The sequence below is a fragment of the Cetorhinus maximus genome, chromosome 24, assembly GCF_964194155.1.
Source record: "Cetorhinus maximus chromosome 24, sCetMax3.hap1.1, whole genome shotgun sequence".
In the NCBI taxonomy this organism is placed as follows: domain Eukaryota; kingdom Metazoa; phylum Chordata; class Chondrichthyes; order Lamniformes; family Cetorhinidae; genus Cetorhinus; species Cetorhinus maximus.
The window spans coordinates 32,894,572-32,912,906 of record NC_135902.1 but is presented as its reverse complement, the minus strand read 5'-3'; the positions used below and the strand labels follow the sequence as shown (position 1 = coordinate 32,912,906).

General features: G+C 42.4%; 1 protein-coding gene across 2 annotated transcripts in view; it reads left to right on the top strand.

Annotated features, from left to right (window-relative positions):
* The first annotated feature begins 787 nt into the window (after nt 1–787).
* Nucleotides 788–18,335, top strand: part of engase (endo-beta-N-acetylglucosaminidase) — a 60,667-nt gene continuing 43,119 nt past the window's right edge. Inside the window, exons 1-5 of one of the 2 annotated variants that reach the window (XM_078570956.1) lie at nt 788–929; nt 2,244–2,320; nt 7,810–8,014; nt 14,194–14,342; nt 14,865–15,019. In XM_078570956.1, the coding sequence (XP_078427082.1) occupies nt 838–929; nt 2,244–2,320; nt 7,810–8,014; nt 14,194–14,342; nt 14,865–15,019 (678 nt within the window). In that variant the 5' untranslated portion in view covers nt 788–837. Of the gene's footprint in view, nt 1,020–2,243; nt 2,321–7,809; nt 8,015–14,193; nt 14,343–14,864; nt 15,020–18,335 lie in introns of both variants that reach the window. The other variant, XM_078570957.1, reaches the window with a different exon arrangement.

Genomic DNA, 18,335 nt, shown 5'->3' with positions numbered 1-18,335 from the left:
CTCTGGCCCCCAAACACCGACCATCCCAAATCTCTATCCTATGCCAATCAGAAAGAGAAAAGTTTTTTCATTACACGATTGGCCGATTCTTCGCCATCAGTCCAAAGCCTTATTTGTTTACGTCAACACTTTTAAAACTCAGAAACAACAATACACAAAAACAATGTTTGTATTGCTCCTATCATTTGGTTGCTGACAGCAGTGTCCTGGAGATGAGTCCTAATTTCTGCAGATTCCAGGACAATCTGGAGTGTTCCAACCCTAAATATGCATCTCTCCAAATTCACATTTTTACTTAATTTCTTTGTTCAGGGCGTAAATAACAGCAAAGAAACGAGTGATGGTCAGCACTTTGATCTACTGGGATTGTAACCTCGCTGTATACACATTGGGGGCATTTGTAGAGTTCAGGTCAGTACACTGCGCAACAGCAGAAAGTTGCAAAGCTTAAAACTAGGGTACAGATAGCGCCTGCTGCTAAACCACGACCCAAAACCAACCAGTGCAAAATGCTATAAGATGTAGCCTCAAATTCCCACTGCATTTCCAGGAAATGCTATTTGCAAAAACAAAACACAGACTATTTCTTTTAAAGAAAAAATAAACTTCTTTCACTTTCCTTCACGTTGTTTCTTTGTTCGTCCTTGGCAATTTTATAAAGAGCACCACAGCACTAAATTTCAAGCCATTAAAATCAGCCCAAACCCCGCAACTCATAACAGATTTCAACTCAGGCTGATCCACAATTTGTTGTTAGCAACGCGTTTCGAGGTAGTTCGGTGTAGCTTGTCCTCAAAGAGCTGCCGTTAGAAATGGCAACACAGAGTGTTGCAGAAGATGGAGCAAAGGAAGAGGAAGAGGTCTCAGCCTGAGCGTAGGACTAAGAGAGCGGTAGAGAGCAACACATTGCTAGGTGACAACGGGAAGGAGTGAGTAAACAGACTTGGGCAAACGCCCAGATGTTGCAGGCAATGCCCAGCAGATGTGAGCAGCCCAGCTGTGGATTGAGGCTCTGCCAGGTTCAAAAGTCTTGCCTTTTGTCAGCATTTCCTCTCAAGTTAACATTTATTTCTCGTCCCACTTTCCCATGCCTGTTGTCACACTCCCCGTCACGATTAAACTTGTTGAAATGTTGTTGCAGTAATTCACAATTGTTAACAGAAAAACGCAACCAAAAATTGCGACACCAGGAAGCGCAGACCCGAGACAGGATAGTTAGTCATCTAGAGCTGGATGATGCATTTTGCATTACACGGTTATAATGGTTCGATTATTCTAAAACTTGCATTACCTGCAACTCATCATCACCAGCAGTTTAGTCACAGGAAAGTCAGCAATAATAGAAATTCCAGGTAGCGAGTAGTCAAGATTTACTTTGCATGCCTCATAGCCTTGTCTTATATAATTACCACAGACTGTTTCCGTTCGAAACTCCATATGCACCGTGGAAACCAGCAATTAATCGCTTTTAATCACACTTTTATCGCACTGTCAGCCTAGACTGCACTTTTCAGTGTATAAAACCTTGCTATCCCCTTCTAATAGGAAATGCAAGTGTAAAGTTCCATGGGAAAGGCTGCCCTCTGGTGTCTTATCCAAATGACCACTCTTCATTTGTGAACCTAGACAGCAAGAGTGTAAGCAACATGACCAAGCCCGGCCTTGCCTTTGCTTGACATCAACATACATAAACTCTGCAGTGGGGAGTCGATATATTTATTTCCTTCCCGAGTAATCGTAGTCCCCCCTAAAACCAACCTAAGGTCATTTAATGAAGTGTAGAATAGAAATTGAACCTCGAACCTTCCTTGTCACCTTGCATTAACAAAATACCTTGTTATATGTTAGTGTACATGTTATTGTAGCACAGATACAGATGTACTGCAGTTTTGCACGACTAATTAATTCTGCATGTTTATTGCTTATCTTATAAATTATTGTTTGATATCATGTCATTGACATAATTTTAAAAAGGGGTGATAAGTGAGGGAAAAAAATCTGCTCTTGGGTTCAAGAAACACTTCGCTCAAACTTTGCTCTTATAATTTGAACTACCTCAGGGAGGTGGTTTCATAATAACTTTCTTGCCTCCACAAATGCATTCAGTAATGTAACATGGGTTAATTATGCCAGCTAGTAATTTACTTTTTATTCAAATGCCACATTTGATTCTCTGCTGTTTTCAGTATATTGTTTGGGATTATATGGTTAAATCTCGTCATGCATGAATGCCTATTTTACAGCCTCGATCTTGCTCAAGGCTGCTTAGTGGAGCGTCAAGTTGATCACATGATCCAGTATGATGCACCTCAACTCCCTGGTGAGTATCTCTAACTTCAGCAAACTCAATGCTAGACTTGGTGAGGATGCAAGTGGAAAACCCCAGTAATTATGCATGCATCAAATGTTAGTACTGAAATATATTCCAGAGTTTTGTATTTGTCGTGTTTTTATCATCCAGAACCAATGGAGATACGGTGCATCTTACTTTAGAGCGCTGGTTGGAATGAAGGAACTTCTGCTGCTTTCCAATCTATTGCGTTAATTCTTTTATGTGCAGCATATAAAGCGATTACCTGATGTACATGAATGAGATACTTGAGGGTACAAGCTGTAGAGAATGTGTTGTTTGATTTGACATGCTCCCAGAACATGAAGGCTTTTCATTGGAATTTATATTAACAGGACTCTGTGAGAACATTACATCCTTCATGTCAATGTACCTTACCCTTTAATGCTTTGAGTATTTTATCTGTTTTATTCAGTGTGTGACTGGACTGGAAACAGAGGTGTTTAAATGATTGTTGGAAAAAAATAAGATCTCTAGTAGAAACAACTTAATTTATTTTTTTCTCTCTTTTGGTCCTTTTTCTCACTTTCCCTTTCTGTAGGCCCAAATGAAATTTCTAACTCAGGCCCCAGGCGTCTAACAAAAAGACCAGCCTATATGAAGGTGACTGCTTGCAGGAAATTCCAATATTAAATAACCAATCTTCTGGGGAAGTTTAGTGACCTTATTTAGAATTATGTGTTTTCTAAAAGATATTTCTAACTACATAATACCGAGTAAAGAAGTAAAATGGCAGGTGAAGATAGTGTGAAGAATTTAGCTGATGAGTTTGATTTTGTGATTGGTGCATGTTGGTAGTGAATGGCAAAACAAAAACATAATTTCCTGGAAAAACTCAGCAGGTCTGGCAGCATCGGCGGAGAAGAAAAGAGTTGACGTTTCGAGTCCTCATGCTGAAGGGTCATGAGGACTCGAAACGTCAACTCTTTTCTTCTCCGCCGATGCTGCCAGACCTGCTGAGTTTTTCCAGGTAATTCTGTTTTTGTTTTGGATTTCCAGCATCCGCAGTAGTTTTTTGTTTTTATCAAGGTAGTGAATGGCATCCTGACATTCTTTTTTTTAAGTACTCGATTATTACATATTCCTTCTTGACCTGTTCATGTTTTGTCCGGTTACCAAATACCTGATGGATAAATGCTCATTTCAGCTAATTGCTCATTTTCACTTGAAAGAAATGAGACTCTTTTAAGCTGGGAACCTTCTGAGGGCACATTTTCAGTTATGATACGATGAATATGTGTAGGCCAAAACCTGACTGCATGGGTGATAAATGTGCATAATTGAATGTTCTCTGGGGTGGGGAGGGGAGATGGGGTGGGTGGTGAGAAATAGAACTCGTCTTTCCAGTACCACAATAGGATTCCCCTTGTGCTGATGTTCCGCCCCACCAGCCTCCATGTTTAACCGGCCATCCTCTGCCGTTCCCATTACTTCCCGTGTTGGCTAAAACCAGAAATATCTTCTTGCCTTTCAGAATTCTGAAGGGATCGTTCCCTCCATGACACCCAGATCCACTCGTGAATCATCCCCAAAGACACATTCCTGTGCAAGTACAGGAGATGCAACACATGCCCTATTACCTCCTCCTTCTCCAAAGCCCTAAATACTCTAAATTTATTTCCATCTAGAAACTGTATTCTCCTCCACTTGGGAGTGGGGTGGATGGTGGGAGGTGGGGAAAGAGAGACCACTTGCATAGGTTGGGTGATTGCCTTCTTGAACATCTCCAGGACTGCATGCATGACCTAAGCTTCTGGCCGCTTGCCATTTTAATTTTCTATCCCACTCTGATCTCTGTCCTCTGCCTCCTCTCTTGTTCCAGTGAATCTTGGTACATGCTTGAGGAACAGCACCTCATTTTACAGTTAAGTCTTTTACAACCTTCTGGACTCAACATAGAGTTCAACAATTTCAGATCATAAAAATAGGTCTCTCTTATTAAGAGAGCAGGCACTGGTTAAGATCCAGCTGTGGCTATTTGCAGCTCTTCAAGACCCATCTTTTGTTGCTTTATGTATCCAGTGATCACCCTTCTTGCCTTGCAGCCTCACCCCTTCCTGTCAATGAATCACTCCTGCCCTCTACCCAATCACAGACATCCCTTTCCCCGCTTAAAACCTGTTAAATATCTAAATCTTTTTCTGCTGAAGGGTCATCAACTTGAAATGGTGACGCTTTTTCACTCTCCACTGATACGGCCTGACTTTGATCTTATCTGAGATGTGTTCAATTATGAGGGGGCTTGGTAGGGTGGATGCCTCCCCTCGTGGTGAATCTAGAACTAGGGGGCACGGTTTCAAAATAAGGGGTCTTCTGTTTGTGAGGTGGAATTTCTTCTCCCAGAGCGGGTTGTGAATCTTTCAAATTCTCTACCCCAGGGAACTGTGGAGGCCGAGTCACTGTTTCTCTCAGCCTTAAACATAGTCAGCTTTTTGAAATATAGGGGAGTCAGGCGTTATGGGGAACAGGCAGGAAAGTGGAGTTGAGACCAAAATCAAATCAGCCATTGAATGGCGGAGCAGGCTCGAGGTGCTGTGTGGCCTACTCCTGCTCTAATTTCTTACGTTCTTATGACCTACTGAATATTTGCAGCATTTTCTGTTTATATTCCAAGGAGCGTGATGTTCTTTCTAATCTAATATTTTGTAAGCAAGGACATTATAACGACTAATTCGACTATATATTTCAATATAATACACACACACTGCCTTTAACGTAGAAAATTTACCCAAGCAACTTCATGGAGGTTTAATCAGAAATAAATGTACATTGAGCATAAGAAGTAGATACCAAGGTGACTAAAAGCTTGTTCAAAGAGGTGGGTCCTAAGGAAGAACTTTGAGGAGCAGAGGGAAGTGGAGAGGTAGAGGGGTGTAGGCGGGGAATTCCAGTGCTTGAAGCTTAAGGGATGAAGGCACAAAAGCACAGATCTTGAGGATTGGGGAGCTTGGTGATGAGGTTTGTAGAGCTGGAGAAGATTACATGACGGAGAGAGGAGAAGTCATGAAATGATTTAAACATGAGGATAGAAAGCTAGGAAACACTGGGGGATGAGAAGGCAATGCAAGTCCAGGACTGGTGCAACTATCAGACAAACTAGGCGGTCCCCGAGAGGGACAAGACTTGTGGGGTGGCAAACACTGAATGAACTATTCACGAAACTACATAAGTCCACCAACAGGCTTCAGTAGTGGAAAGAAAAGGTCTAGATCTCCTGACATACATCCACGTATATTAACATATATGTCAATTTCCATGTATTTACATTAAAGTCTTTCCCAAAATTTCACATTTGGCCATAACTTCTGAGTTCCAAGGCAGTATATCTGGGGTCGGGGGGTCTCCCAAAGATGCACTTAACCCCTACTGGACGTTCCCAGGTAAGAATTACACGGCAATTGCTTAGGAAGCTTAAACTTCCTTTGGGCAATTGTCCTGCACTGGGAACTATCCGAAAATGCGAATTAAATCAGAGACTTCAGAAGGTTCCGACTGGGTTACAGCAATAGTTACCCAGAAAAAGTTAGAAGAATTGCGACCACTTCTAGCTTCTGGGTAACTATTGTACTGACCCACCCTGACCCCTATCGTGACTTCCCCCACTCCTCCTGCCAGCCCCCAACCCCCATCCCCACCCCCCATGGGACTCCCCCTAACCCCCCCCAATCCACATGGGACTTCACTGATCCCCACAGTACTCCCCACCCCCCCAACTACCACCCCCTCTGACCCCCTCCATGGAACACCACCCCCCCCTCTGCCCCGCAAGGGACTCCCCCCAGTACTGCAAGGAGTTTCTCCAATGCCTCCTGACTGACCCCCTCCCTTGCCAAATCTTTACATTTAGATGGTTATTCTAAAAGTGCGAACCAGTAAATAATACCACATTATTTAATCTAGCCCATCTATTGTAATGATTATTGATTGTGTAAATTGCACATTTGCACATAAAATCATCTAGTAACTGTTTCAGGAACACAATATTACATCATGTGAGCCACATTATATTATGTGCATTTCTATGGTACATATATTGTGAAAAGTGTAGAACAATGAGAATGTACAATCAGTATCATCATATTCTCCTTTTTTAGAGTAAAATAAATCTAATTATAAATGCACAATTTTTATTCATTCTGATGCAGAATGTTCATTTTTGAAAGTTAATTGTAGAAGGGGTGGTTGGGGGAGCTCAAGGCTGAAGGTTCACCTAGTTCAACAGTACCTTGCACTGGCTCTGGGTAAGTCAGCAACAACAAGGGTGACGGTTGACCAGGGTTTGGTGCAGGACAGGATATGGACAGCGGAGTTTTGCATGAGCTGAAGTTCGTGGAAGCTGGGAAGCTGGCCAGGAGATTCCTGGAATAATTGCGATGACTCATGAAGGAAGACAAAGTGGTAGATGGATTCAGTTGGAGTGAAAGTGGCTGACGTAATGTCGAGACTTTGTAATTGAGAGAGTAAGGGATCAGAGCTCAGCTCAGGGTTGAATAGGACTCCCAGGTTTCAAACAGCCTAATTCAGCTTGAGACAGTGGCTGGGAGGTGGATGGTATTTGTAGCAAGGATGTGAAATTTATAGTGGGGCTAAAGATGATTGCTTTGGCCTTCCCAGTGTTTAACTGGAAGAAATTGCAGCTCATCTAGGACTGGATATCTGGCAATACAGAGACAGTGGAGGGGCTGAGGGCAGTGGTCAGCTGGGTCAACAGCATACTTGGGGAAGCTGACTCCATATCTGTGGATCTTGTCGCCAATGTAGATTAGGATGAGGAAGAGCAGGGTGCCAAGGAACGATCTTTGGGGAAATTGGGAGATGATAATGCAGCGGTGGGAAGAGAAGGCGCACTGCAGGTGATCTGCCTGTTATTGGATACGTAAGATTGGAACCAAACAAGGTCAGTCCCACTGAGAAGGACAGTGGGAGAAAGGCATTATGGCGTGGTTGACCATGTAAAATATTTGTTTGCTTATAAATTTTGCTTGAATGTAAACGTTAGAATAGCCCCTATGGCCCATGTAATTGAGGGCGGCATTCTCTGAACAGAAGGCCAGAGACTGGAATGATTAGAAGGAATTTAAGTAGCACAGTGATGCGAATAAGTCTTCCTGTATTGTGGATTGCTGAACTTCTCACATTTGAATTATTATTATTTCAGAATTTTTTATCTGTAGTCAAACATTATGGAAGGTTGGTGTGTGCGTACATTTGTTTTAAAGTTGAAACTGCTCAACTCTTCATAAAGTGACATTACATCCAATTGAGAGAGCAGACTATCAGCTTGTCTAGTTTAGGTCTGAACCCTGATTCAAGGACAGCATGCCATCCAGCTGCCTCATCCAAACCTTGATGTTTTGTTGTAAATTTTGAGAAATCATTATTGTGTTTGCGAAGGTTGAGTGTCATGTGTAAATGGGAGATAAGTCTGTTTATTGTTTTTGGTCCTTTGTTAAATGCAGGCCGATGCTATGACCCTGACACAAGTGTACCAGTCAGCTTTTACATCCCATCACTCGCAGAACTGAAATCATGGCAGCCTTCTAATCAAGATGAGCATTTCAACAAAGCTGCTATCCCCTTGGCTCCACGACAGCCGCCTCTGCAGTGTAATCGGCCAAGGACACTGGTCTGTCATGATATGGCTGGCGGCTACCTGAATGACAGGTGTGTTTTCTCAGGATAACATGATGATTGATCGATATCCTGACAGTATTACTTAAAATGTGATGATGTGAGTTTCAATGGGGAAGAAAAAAGACACGAGCAATTCACATTTCCATCATTTATCATGTGAAACTTGGCAAGGACCTTCTGCCCTTTGACCCAAGTTGGTAGTCTTGGGAACTTTGATATGATGGTGTTGATCTAATCATTAATGCTTTAACATTAATTTTTATATAGTTATTTAAAGCACAATGCACGACATTTCCTTTTATGTAATTGCAAATATACAATGTTAGTTATATGTATTTATATTCATATTTTGATTGGTACATTGAATTAAGACATATAGTGCTCACCATAGCATTGTGAAATATGATGAAATTTGTTGATCCTTTATGTGCCATGAATGAGTGATGTTATTGAGGTGGAATGGCACTGCTGATAAAGCCAGTGAGATCACCTGTGCTGCAGGTGCTCCTACCTGATGCTTTAAAATGTGCCAAGCATTGAGATGTAATGGAGTCTATGTTTACAGTTCTGCCATCTCATTAGATGAAAGAATTGCACAGTGGGGGGGATTGGTGATTTGTTAGGTTTCAAATCGTACAAAGCCCTGTCTAAATATTTTTGAACTTCTGTAGCTGGGTGCATTGCAGCAAGTCAACCATTTGCCATAAGCTCTGACAGCAGAAGTGGCCAGGTCTATAAGTAGACGACTTTAAATTCATTTTGTTCTTCAATGCTGTCAGTTGTGGACATGGAAATATGCTAATGGGTAGCATGGAAATTTTACCACGAAAGTGGATGTCTCGTTGGTTTCTGGTGGGGGTGGATTTCTTAAGAGGAGGATGGGATGGGATCCTGAGAGGAGGTTCAGCAGGGGAGATGCACAACCAGAATTAGAAGAGAGAGCAAGTGAGCCTGGAAGGCATAGAAATTATGGGCCTGTTAAGGCACAAGGGAGTTTGGCAAGGTTGGATGGTATTTATTTTAATGCAAGGAGTCTGACGAATAAGGCAGATGAGTTGAGGGCACAAATTAACACATGGAAGTATGAGACATGGTTGAGAGAGGGGCAGGATTGGCAGCTCAATATTCCAGGATATAGCATCTTTAGGCGAGACAGGGAAGGAGGTAAAAGAAGAGGGGATATTGCAATATTGATCAAGGAATCAATTACAGCAGTAAAGAGGGATGACATCTTGGCTCCTCAAATGAAGCCATATGGGTAGAACTGAAAAACAAAATAGGAGCAATCACATTGCTCGGAGTGTACTATAGGCCCCCAAACAGTCAGTGAAATAGACCAGATATGTAGGTAAATTTCAGAAAAGTGTAAAAATAATAGGGTAGTAATAGTGGGGGATTTCAACTTCCCCAACATTAACTGGGTTAGTCATAGTGTGATAGGTTTATATGGAGCAGAATTCTTAAATTCCTAAAGAGAGCTTTTTAAGCCAGTACATAGGAGGTCCTACAAGAGCAGGGTGGTCCTGGACTTAATTTTAGGGAATGAAGCCGGGCAAGTGGTAGAGGTATCAATGGGGGAGCATTTTGCAGATAGCGATCATAACTCCGTTAGATTCAAGGTTGTTATGGAAAAGGACAAGGATGGGCCAGAAATCAGAGTTCTAAATTGGGGGGGGAAGGTCGATTTTAATAAGATCAGATATGATTTAGCCAGAGTGGACTGAGAGCAGTTACTTTTAGGTAAATCTGAGTCAGAGCTGTGTGACTCATTCAAGAAGGAAATAGGGAGAGTACAGGGCCAACATATTCCAGTAAAGACAAAGGGTGGGACCAACATATCCAGGGAACCCTGGGTGTCGAGAAATATACAGGATTGGGTAGAGAGAAAAAGGGAGGCTTATGGCAGATACCGAGGGCTCAAAATAGCAGAAGCCCTAGAGGAGTGTAGAATGTGTAGGGGGAACTTAAAAAGGAAATTAGGAAAGCAAAAAGGGGACATGAAAAAACATTGGCAGGTAAAATAAAGGAAAATCCAAAGTTATTTTACAAGCATTAAGAGGATAAGTAGGGAAAGAGTAGGGCCCGTTAAGGACCATAGTGGTAATTAGTGTTTGGAGCCGGAAGACATAGGTAGGGTTCTAAATGAATACTTTGTGTTGGTGTTCACAAGTGAGAAGGACGATGTGGGTATGGAAATCAGGCAGAAGGACGGTGATGTAATTAAAGAAATTAGCATAGAAAGGGAGGAGGTTCTAAGTGGTCTGGCAGGCTTAAAAGCAGATAAATCTCCAGGCCTGGATGAAATGTATCCCAGGCTGTTGAGTGAGGCAAGGGAGGAGATAGCAGGGGCGCTGGCAATAATTTTCAATACCTCTCTGGCCACAACAGAGGTGCCAGAGGGCTGGAGGACAGCCAATGTGATACTGTTATTCAAGAAGGGAGGAAGGGATAAACTAGGGAACTACAGGCCAGTCAGTCTAACCTTCGTGGTGGGGAAACTATTGGAAGCAATTCTGAGGGACAGAATTAATCTACACATGAAGAGGCAGGGATTAATCAAGGACAGTCAGCATGGTTTTGTTAAGGGGAGGTATGCCTGACCAACTTGATTGAATTTTTCCAAGAAGTGAGCGGGTGTGTAGATGAGGGCAATACATTTGACGTAGTCTACTTGGACTTCAGCAAGGCTTTTGATAAAGTCCCGCATGGGAGACTGATAACGAAGGTAAGAGTCCATGGGATCCAAGGCAATTTGGCAAATTGGATCCAGAATTGGCTGAGTGGCAGGAAGCAGAGAGTGATTGGTGAGGGGTGTTTTTGTGACTGGGATGCCTGTGTCCAGTGGGGTTCCACAGGGAGCGGTTTTGGGTCCCTTGCTGTTTGTGATATATATGAACGATTTAGACTTATGTAGGAGGGTTGATCAATAAGTTTGTGGATGACATGAAAATTAGTGGGGTGGGTAAATAGTGAGGAGGATAGCCTTAGATTACAGGAGGATATAGACGGGCTGGTCATTGGCAAATGGAATTTAATCCGGATAAGTGTGAGGTGATGCACTTGGGCAGGACAAACAAAACACGGGAATATATGATGAATGGTAGGACCCTGAGAAGTAGTGAGGGTCAGAGGGACCTTGGTGTGCATGTCCACCGGTCTCTTAAGGTAGCGGGACAGGTAGATAAGGTGGTTAAGAAGGTTAAGGTTGGATTCTTGCCTTTATTAGCTGAGGCATAAAATATAAGAGTAATATAATATATGCTGGAACTGTATAAAATGCTGGTTAGGCCACAGCTAGAGTATTGCGTGCAGTTCTGGAATCCGCATTATAGGAAGGATATGATTGCATTAGAGAGAGTGCAGAGGAGATTTACCAGGATGTTGCCTGGGCTGGAGAGTTTTAGTTATGAGGAGAGATTGGATAGACTGGGGTTATTTTACCTGGAGCAGAGGAGATTGAGGGGGGACATGATTGAGGTATATAAAATTATGAGGGGCATAGACAGGGTAGACAGGAAGGAACTTTTCCCCTTGGTGGAGGGATCAATAACCAGGGGGCATAGATTTAAGGTAAGGGGCAGGAGGTTTAGAGGGGATGTGAGGAAGAATTTTTTCACCCAGAGGGTGGTGGGAATCTGGAACTCACTGACTGAAACACTCATGAGGCAGAAACCCTCATAACATTTAAGAAGTATTTGGATGTGCACTTGTGATGCCATGGCATACAAGGCAATGGGCCTAGCGCTGGAAAATGGGATTAGAATAGTTAGGTTCTTGTTTGACCGGTGCAGACTCGATGGGCCGAAGGGCCTTTTTCTGTGCTGTAGCCCTCCGTGACTCTAGTCTGAAGCAGGTGACAAGGTTCATAGACAGTCTGTTTTGAGAAGAGGAGATGGTAAAGTGAGATCATATCTGACATGCCCAGGTATGAGTGTTGGGATCTGTCAGTGCAGGACTTTGGACATTGACAGATCTGTCCATAATGCTTCAGGTGTCATTACACCTATAATGCTGTTCCTCCATGAATCTGTCGTCTTCGTTTAACTCATGGAGTTCAATTCCCATCTTCTCTTTGCTGTGTAGCAACAAAAATACTGTTGGAGAGGTTGGTAAAGAATTGGGGAAATCAACAAAAATGGTGACTTTCACATGAAGGTAACATAACGCAGGGAGCAAAATGCAGTGGAGCATCTCTGCTTTCATTGAAAGAAGCCACATTTTTCAGTAAAATTTTGAAGACTGAAAAGTAGTTTTAACAATCCAATGATTGCTGGTTCAGCTTCTGGTTTGCAGATTGGCCCGTATATATAGCATGGGACCTCATTAAAATAACCACCTTTGCAAGAAGTACTATCTCCCTTTGACTTACTCTTCTTCTTGCTTTGACCTGCAATTTTGGCAAGCACTTGAAATCCCCAAAACATGGTTACCCATATAGAAACATAAGAGCAGGAGGAGGCCACTGAGTCCCTCAAGCCTGCTCCATCATTCAACTAGACCATGGCTGATCGTCTAGCTCAACACCATTTTCCCACACCATATCCCTTGATGTCATTAGTATTTAGAAATCCATTGATTTATGTCTTGAACATACTCAATAACTAAACCTCTACAGCCCTTGGGTAGAGAATTCTAAAGATTCACTGCCCTCTGAGTGAAGAAATCCCTCCTCCAGCTTAGTTCTAAATGGCTTTCCCTTTATTCTGAGACTATGTCCCCTTGTTCTGAACTCCCCAGCCAGGTGATATATTCTTTCTGCAATTTTTTTTTCTGAGGGTTGTGCAACTTTGGAACTCTCTGCCGCCGAAGGCGGTGCAGGCAAGGTCATTGAATATTTTTAAGACAGACGTAGTAGATAGATTCTTGGTAGGCAAGGAAATCAAAGGTTATCGGAGGTGGATAGGAATGTGGAATTCAAAACACACACAGATCAGTTGTGATCTTACTGAATAGTGGAGCAGGCTCAAGGGGCTGAAAGGCCTAGTTTTGCTCCTATTTTGTATGTTCGTATTTTTTCCTAATTGTTTGCTGCACCTGCATGTTAGCTTTCAGTGACTAATGAACAAGGACACCCGGGTTCCTTTGGACATCAACACTTCTCAATCTCTCATCGTTTAAGAAATACTCTGCACCTCCATTTCTCCTACGAAAGTGGATAACCTCGCACCGATCCGCATTATATTCCTTCTGCCATGTTCTTGCCCGCTCACTAATCCTGTCCAAATCCCCTTGAAGCCTCTTTGTATCCTCCTCACAACTCACATTCCCACCTAGTTTTGTGTCATCCGCAAACTTGGAAATATTAAATTTAGTCCTCGTATCCAAATCATTGATAAAGATTGTGAACAGCTGGAGCCCAACTACTGATCCCTGCGGTACCTCACTAGTTACAGCCTGCCAACCTGAGAATGACCCATTTATTCTTACTCTCTGTTTTCTGTCCATTAACCAATTCTCAATCCATGTCACTATATTACCCCCTATCCCATGTGCTCTGACATTGTTTACTAACTTCCTGTGTGGGACTTTGTGGAAAGCCTTCTGAAAATCCAAATACATCACATCCACTGGTTTCCCTTTTACTTATTCTGCCAGTAATATTGAAGACCCGCCTCATCATTAGAGCCTTGCAGTATCAGAGCTTCATGCATCAAATATTTTTGAAATCCAGACGTGATTGTATGTAGCCGTTTAATTCTAGTTGCCAATCCAAATTTTTCAATGTTGCACTTCACCCAGTGCATGCCTTAAAATTAGAAACCTTTAGCAGGGTTACTAGTTGGGTTCGTCAACTCTGAACTGTGAACAGGAATTAAAAGTAAGATAGTGTTGGAATCTTTCTTGGTAAGCAGTGAGTAGACATCATGGGATCTTTTGTATTCAGTTTGGTTAGAAAATGAAGAGAGATGGTGCTGAATACTTCCTTAAACTGTGTGCTTATGTTTGGACTTCTGTTACTTTTATTAACTTTTGGAGATTCTGAGATTGTGAAAGGCACTATATAAATGCAAATCTTTTATAGGAAAGCTGATCCTAATTTAACACAACATAGCTAGTTATCATTAGAATATTATTTGGGGCACATTGTTGCCCCATACTGACCAAACAATGCAACGTACTGGTTTGAAGAGGTTCGATATCCTGCCTAGTTGATCTTTCCTCTGAGATTCTGAGAGATTTAACGCTAATCTACTGCTTTGTTTCTCCAGGTTCATACAAGGTGTACAGGAAGAGAATCCTTTTGTCTTTTACCACTGGCTATATATAGACATCTTTGTATATTTCAGTCATCACATGGTGACCATCCCACCAGTCTGCTGGACAAATGCTGCGCATAAACATGGTGTTGCTGTTCTAGGTAAATACAATCTGTTTAGGAAGAAAAAATGTTGAGGTTTCACTCTGGCCTAAAGTATGATTAGTTTTCTGTATTTTCAATCTGTAGAGATGTTGATGGAAGCAGTAAGTTCCAGCTGTAAAGATTCCGAAGATTTCTTTCCCCCTCTGGGAATGTAATCTATTTTAATTGCTATGTTCCAAGGATTAGAATATCACCCTGAATCATTTCAGAGGCTATCACTGGGTTAGAAGTTACCTGTTTTCTCCACAGTCTTGTAAATATTGTTGTATGGTTCCAAATATCTGTGTTGTGTTTTCCTCCTCCTGTGTGGTATTCAGTTCATGCTTTCTGACTTCAGATAAAGTGTAATTATAGAAGCTATTCTGTTTCTCATGTAAGAATGCTTTTCTGTTTAGGTTACTGCTCAAATTAACGCAATAAGCAGAGATGTTCACTGTTGGGTATTTCTATCAAACAGGCAACATTATATTAATAGGTAGAAAATTTTGATTCTTGTATTCGGCTGTTCTTTGGTTTCAGGAACTTTCATCACAGAATGGGAAACTGGGGCTGCAATCTGTGAGGCTTTTTTGGAGAATGAGGAGACGTTCTGTGCGATGGCCGATAAACTAGTGCTCATTGCCCACTGCTTTCAGTTTGATGGATGGTTGGTTAACATTGAAAATGAATTGAGTGTGAGTAAAGTGACCTATAACATGCTGGCATTTACTAAAATGTAGTAAATAGCATCTAGTAAAGGATGCTGCGGTGACATCATTCTCTGAGTAAGAGGAGAATGTAATGATCTGCTTTAGGGGGCTTCAGGTTTGAAAATCTGCATAAGCTTTTTGCTGGTGAGATGGTGAAATGCATTTGAGTTGCTACGGATTGATTGGGCGCCAGCTCTTACTTGCTGCTTTCAACAATGTGAGTTTGCAACAACCACTGCTACACGTACATTTATGTAGTGCCTTTAACATAGAAATATGTCCAAAGGTCATAAAGGTGTAATCAGGTAAAAGTGGATGCCAAGCCAAAGCGTGAGTTTTTAGGAGGGGTCAAAGATTCAAACATATGAATTAGGAGCAGGAATAGGCGAATAGACCCCTCGAGCCTGCTCCGCCATTCAATAAGATCATGGCTGATCTGACTGTGACCTCAACTTCACGTTCCCACAAACCCTGATAACCTTTCACCCCCTTGCTTATCCAGAATCTATCTACCTCTGCCTTTAAAATGTTCAAAGGCTCTGCTTCCACCGTCTTTTGAGGAAGAGAGTTCCAAAAACTCTCAATCCTCTAAGAGAGAAACATCTCTCCTCATCTCTGTCTTAAATGGGCGACCTCTTATTTTTAAACCAGTGACCCCTAGTTCTAGATTCTCCCACAAGAGGAAACATCCTTTCCACGTCCACCCTGTCAAGACTCCTCAAGATCTTGTATGTTTCAATCAAGTCGCCTCTTACTCTTCTTAACTCCAGCGGATGTTGATTTTAAGGTAGTTATAAAGGGTTAAAAGATAATGGAGAAGTTTTGGGAGGCAATTCCAGAGCATGAGGTCTGACTGAAGGCATATCTGCCTGCAGCAGAGTGAAGCAAGGCTGGGGGTGGGGAATGCGCAAGACACCAGAACTGGAGGCACAAGAGTGTGCTGGATGGGTGGGGAGGTGGTTGTAAGGCTGGAAGAGTTTACAGGGATAGTGAGGAGCAAGACAATGGTGGAATGTAAACACAAGGACAAGAATGCAGGGCAACAGGAACTTGGTGTTCAATGGGAGAGTTCTTGATGAGCAGAAACTTGCTGAATGTGGACAATTTCAGTCTTGCCAATGGGGCCAAGGTAAAGTGCTCCTGGAGGGAGGGAGAGCTAGGGGTGACTCATTCTTGGCTGCTCTTGTGCACCCCGCTGGAGGTAGCTGTTGTTCAGATTGAGAGCAGGCTGCCTGCCCAACTTCACAGCCAAGGAATTGTGTGCAGAAGCTAAAATGTGAGGTTTTGGAAAAGCAGCTCAACTCATTAATCTTCCTGTTAACATTATTTGGCTATAATTATCACATTATTGTCAACAAATGATGCTTGCAATTCATCTCAAGCTGCTGTTCATATGGAGTGTGCAATCTGTAGAATGGGTGTTGATGTTGATGCTCTGATATTAATTTAGTTTCTGTCTTGTTCCTGTCTGCGTTGCTGCTCTGATGAAATTCTTCCAGGAAATTTTGATTTATTTACTTACTAGATTTTTTAATCTCTCTTGGTTGCTAACTAAAAGCCTTCCACTATAGAGCAGAGTTTCAACAGTTTTGTTGAAGGGAGGTTTATGATGTTATTAGTTTGGGAAGAATTGATAACTTTCATATACAGCTTGTAGACTAATCCTCCCGAATATCGTGTATATTGTGAATCTGACGGGAGGTACATTTTAAGAGAAATCAAACTGCTGGTGAAATTAGTCATCCCAGTTGCTGCTGCTGTAGCTGCTGAATTTTGCGATTTGTTTTATTTCCCAGTCTACACATTATGTTTGACTATGGAAATTCAAATAAGAGGCTCCAAGAATTCAGTCATGTGACAGGAAGGATTAGTGAAGGAAGGATGTTCACTTTTCATGTTAATTCTGACAACTGCAGCTGTGGAACGAGAAACATTGCTTCTCAATAATGCACTGTTGTGTGTCACGTAACACACTGCCTGTTGTAGGTGTACGTTGTGGCTTGGCGATGACATTCTCACTTTTGGAGGTTGTGGGTTCAAGCCCCACTCCAGAGGTTTGAACACGTAATCCAGGTTGACATTTCAGTGCTGAATTGTTGGAGGGGGTATCTTTTGGAGGCGATGTGAAACTGAGACTCGGTCAGGTGGCACTGTTTTGAAGAGCTATAGGGGAGTTCTCCCAGTCTCCTGGACAATAAACAACCAACATAATTAAAACAGATTATCCAGTCACTTTAGTTGCTGTTTAGGGGATGTTGGTGTGTGCAACAGTTATTACACATTAAAAATACTTCATTGGGTGTTGAACGCCCTGGGGTTGTGAAAGGTGCTATATAAATGTATGTTCTATACTCATAAACATAAAACAAAAATTGCTGGAAAAACTCAGCAGGTCTGACAGCATCTGTGGAGGGAAAGACAGAGTTAACATTTCGAGTCCACATGACTCTTCAGAACTAAAGAGAAGTAGAAATGTGGTGAAATATATACTGTTTAAGGGGGGGTGGGACAGGTGAAGCTTGATAGAAGGCCAGCGATAGGTGGAGGCAAAGGAGAGGTTGCAAAAGATGTCATAAACAAAAGGTCGAAGGGGTGTTGATGGTGGGGATATGGCTAAAGGAGGGGCTAATGGGGACATTAAGAGTAGAAAGCAGGATGAGCAAGTGACAGGAGGCCCTAGTGGGGGGAGAGGATGATGCGGGAGAAAAGATCAAAATAGGCTAAAAGGTGGGGATAAAACAATGAATGAAAATAAATTTTAAAAATAATAATAGAAATAGGTGGGACAAAATATATATATAAAAATTAAAAAATAAATATTTTTAAAAAGGGGATCAAAAAGTGATGGGGATGGAGGAGAGAGTTCATGATCTGAAGTTGTTGAACTCATATTCAGTCCGGAAGGCTGTAAAGTGCCTAATCAGAAGGTGACGTGCTGTTCCTCCAGTTTGCGTTGAGCTTCACTGGAACATTGCAGCAAGCCAAGGACAGACATGTAGGCATGAGAGCAGAGCGGTGTGTTGAAGTGGCAAGCGACAGGAAGGTCTGGGTTATGCTTGCAGACAGACTGCAGGTGTTCTGCAAAGCGGTTACCCAGTCTGCGTTTGGTCTCTCTAGTATAGAGGAGACCGCATTGGGTGCAGCGAATGCAGTAGACCAAATTGAGGGAAGCGCAAGTGGGAGTGTTTGGGCCCTTGGACGGTGAGGAGGGGGGAAGTAAAGGGGCAGGTGTTGCAACTTCTGCGATTGCATGGGAAGGTGCCGTGGGAGGGGTTTGAGGTGTTGGGGGTGATGGAGGAGT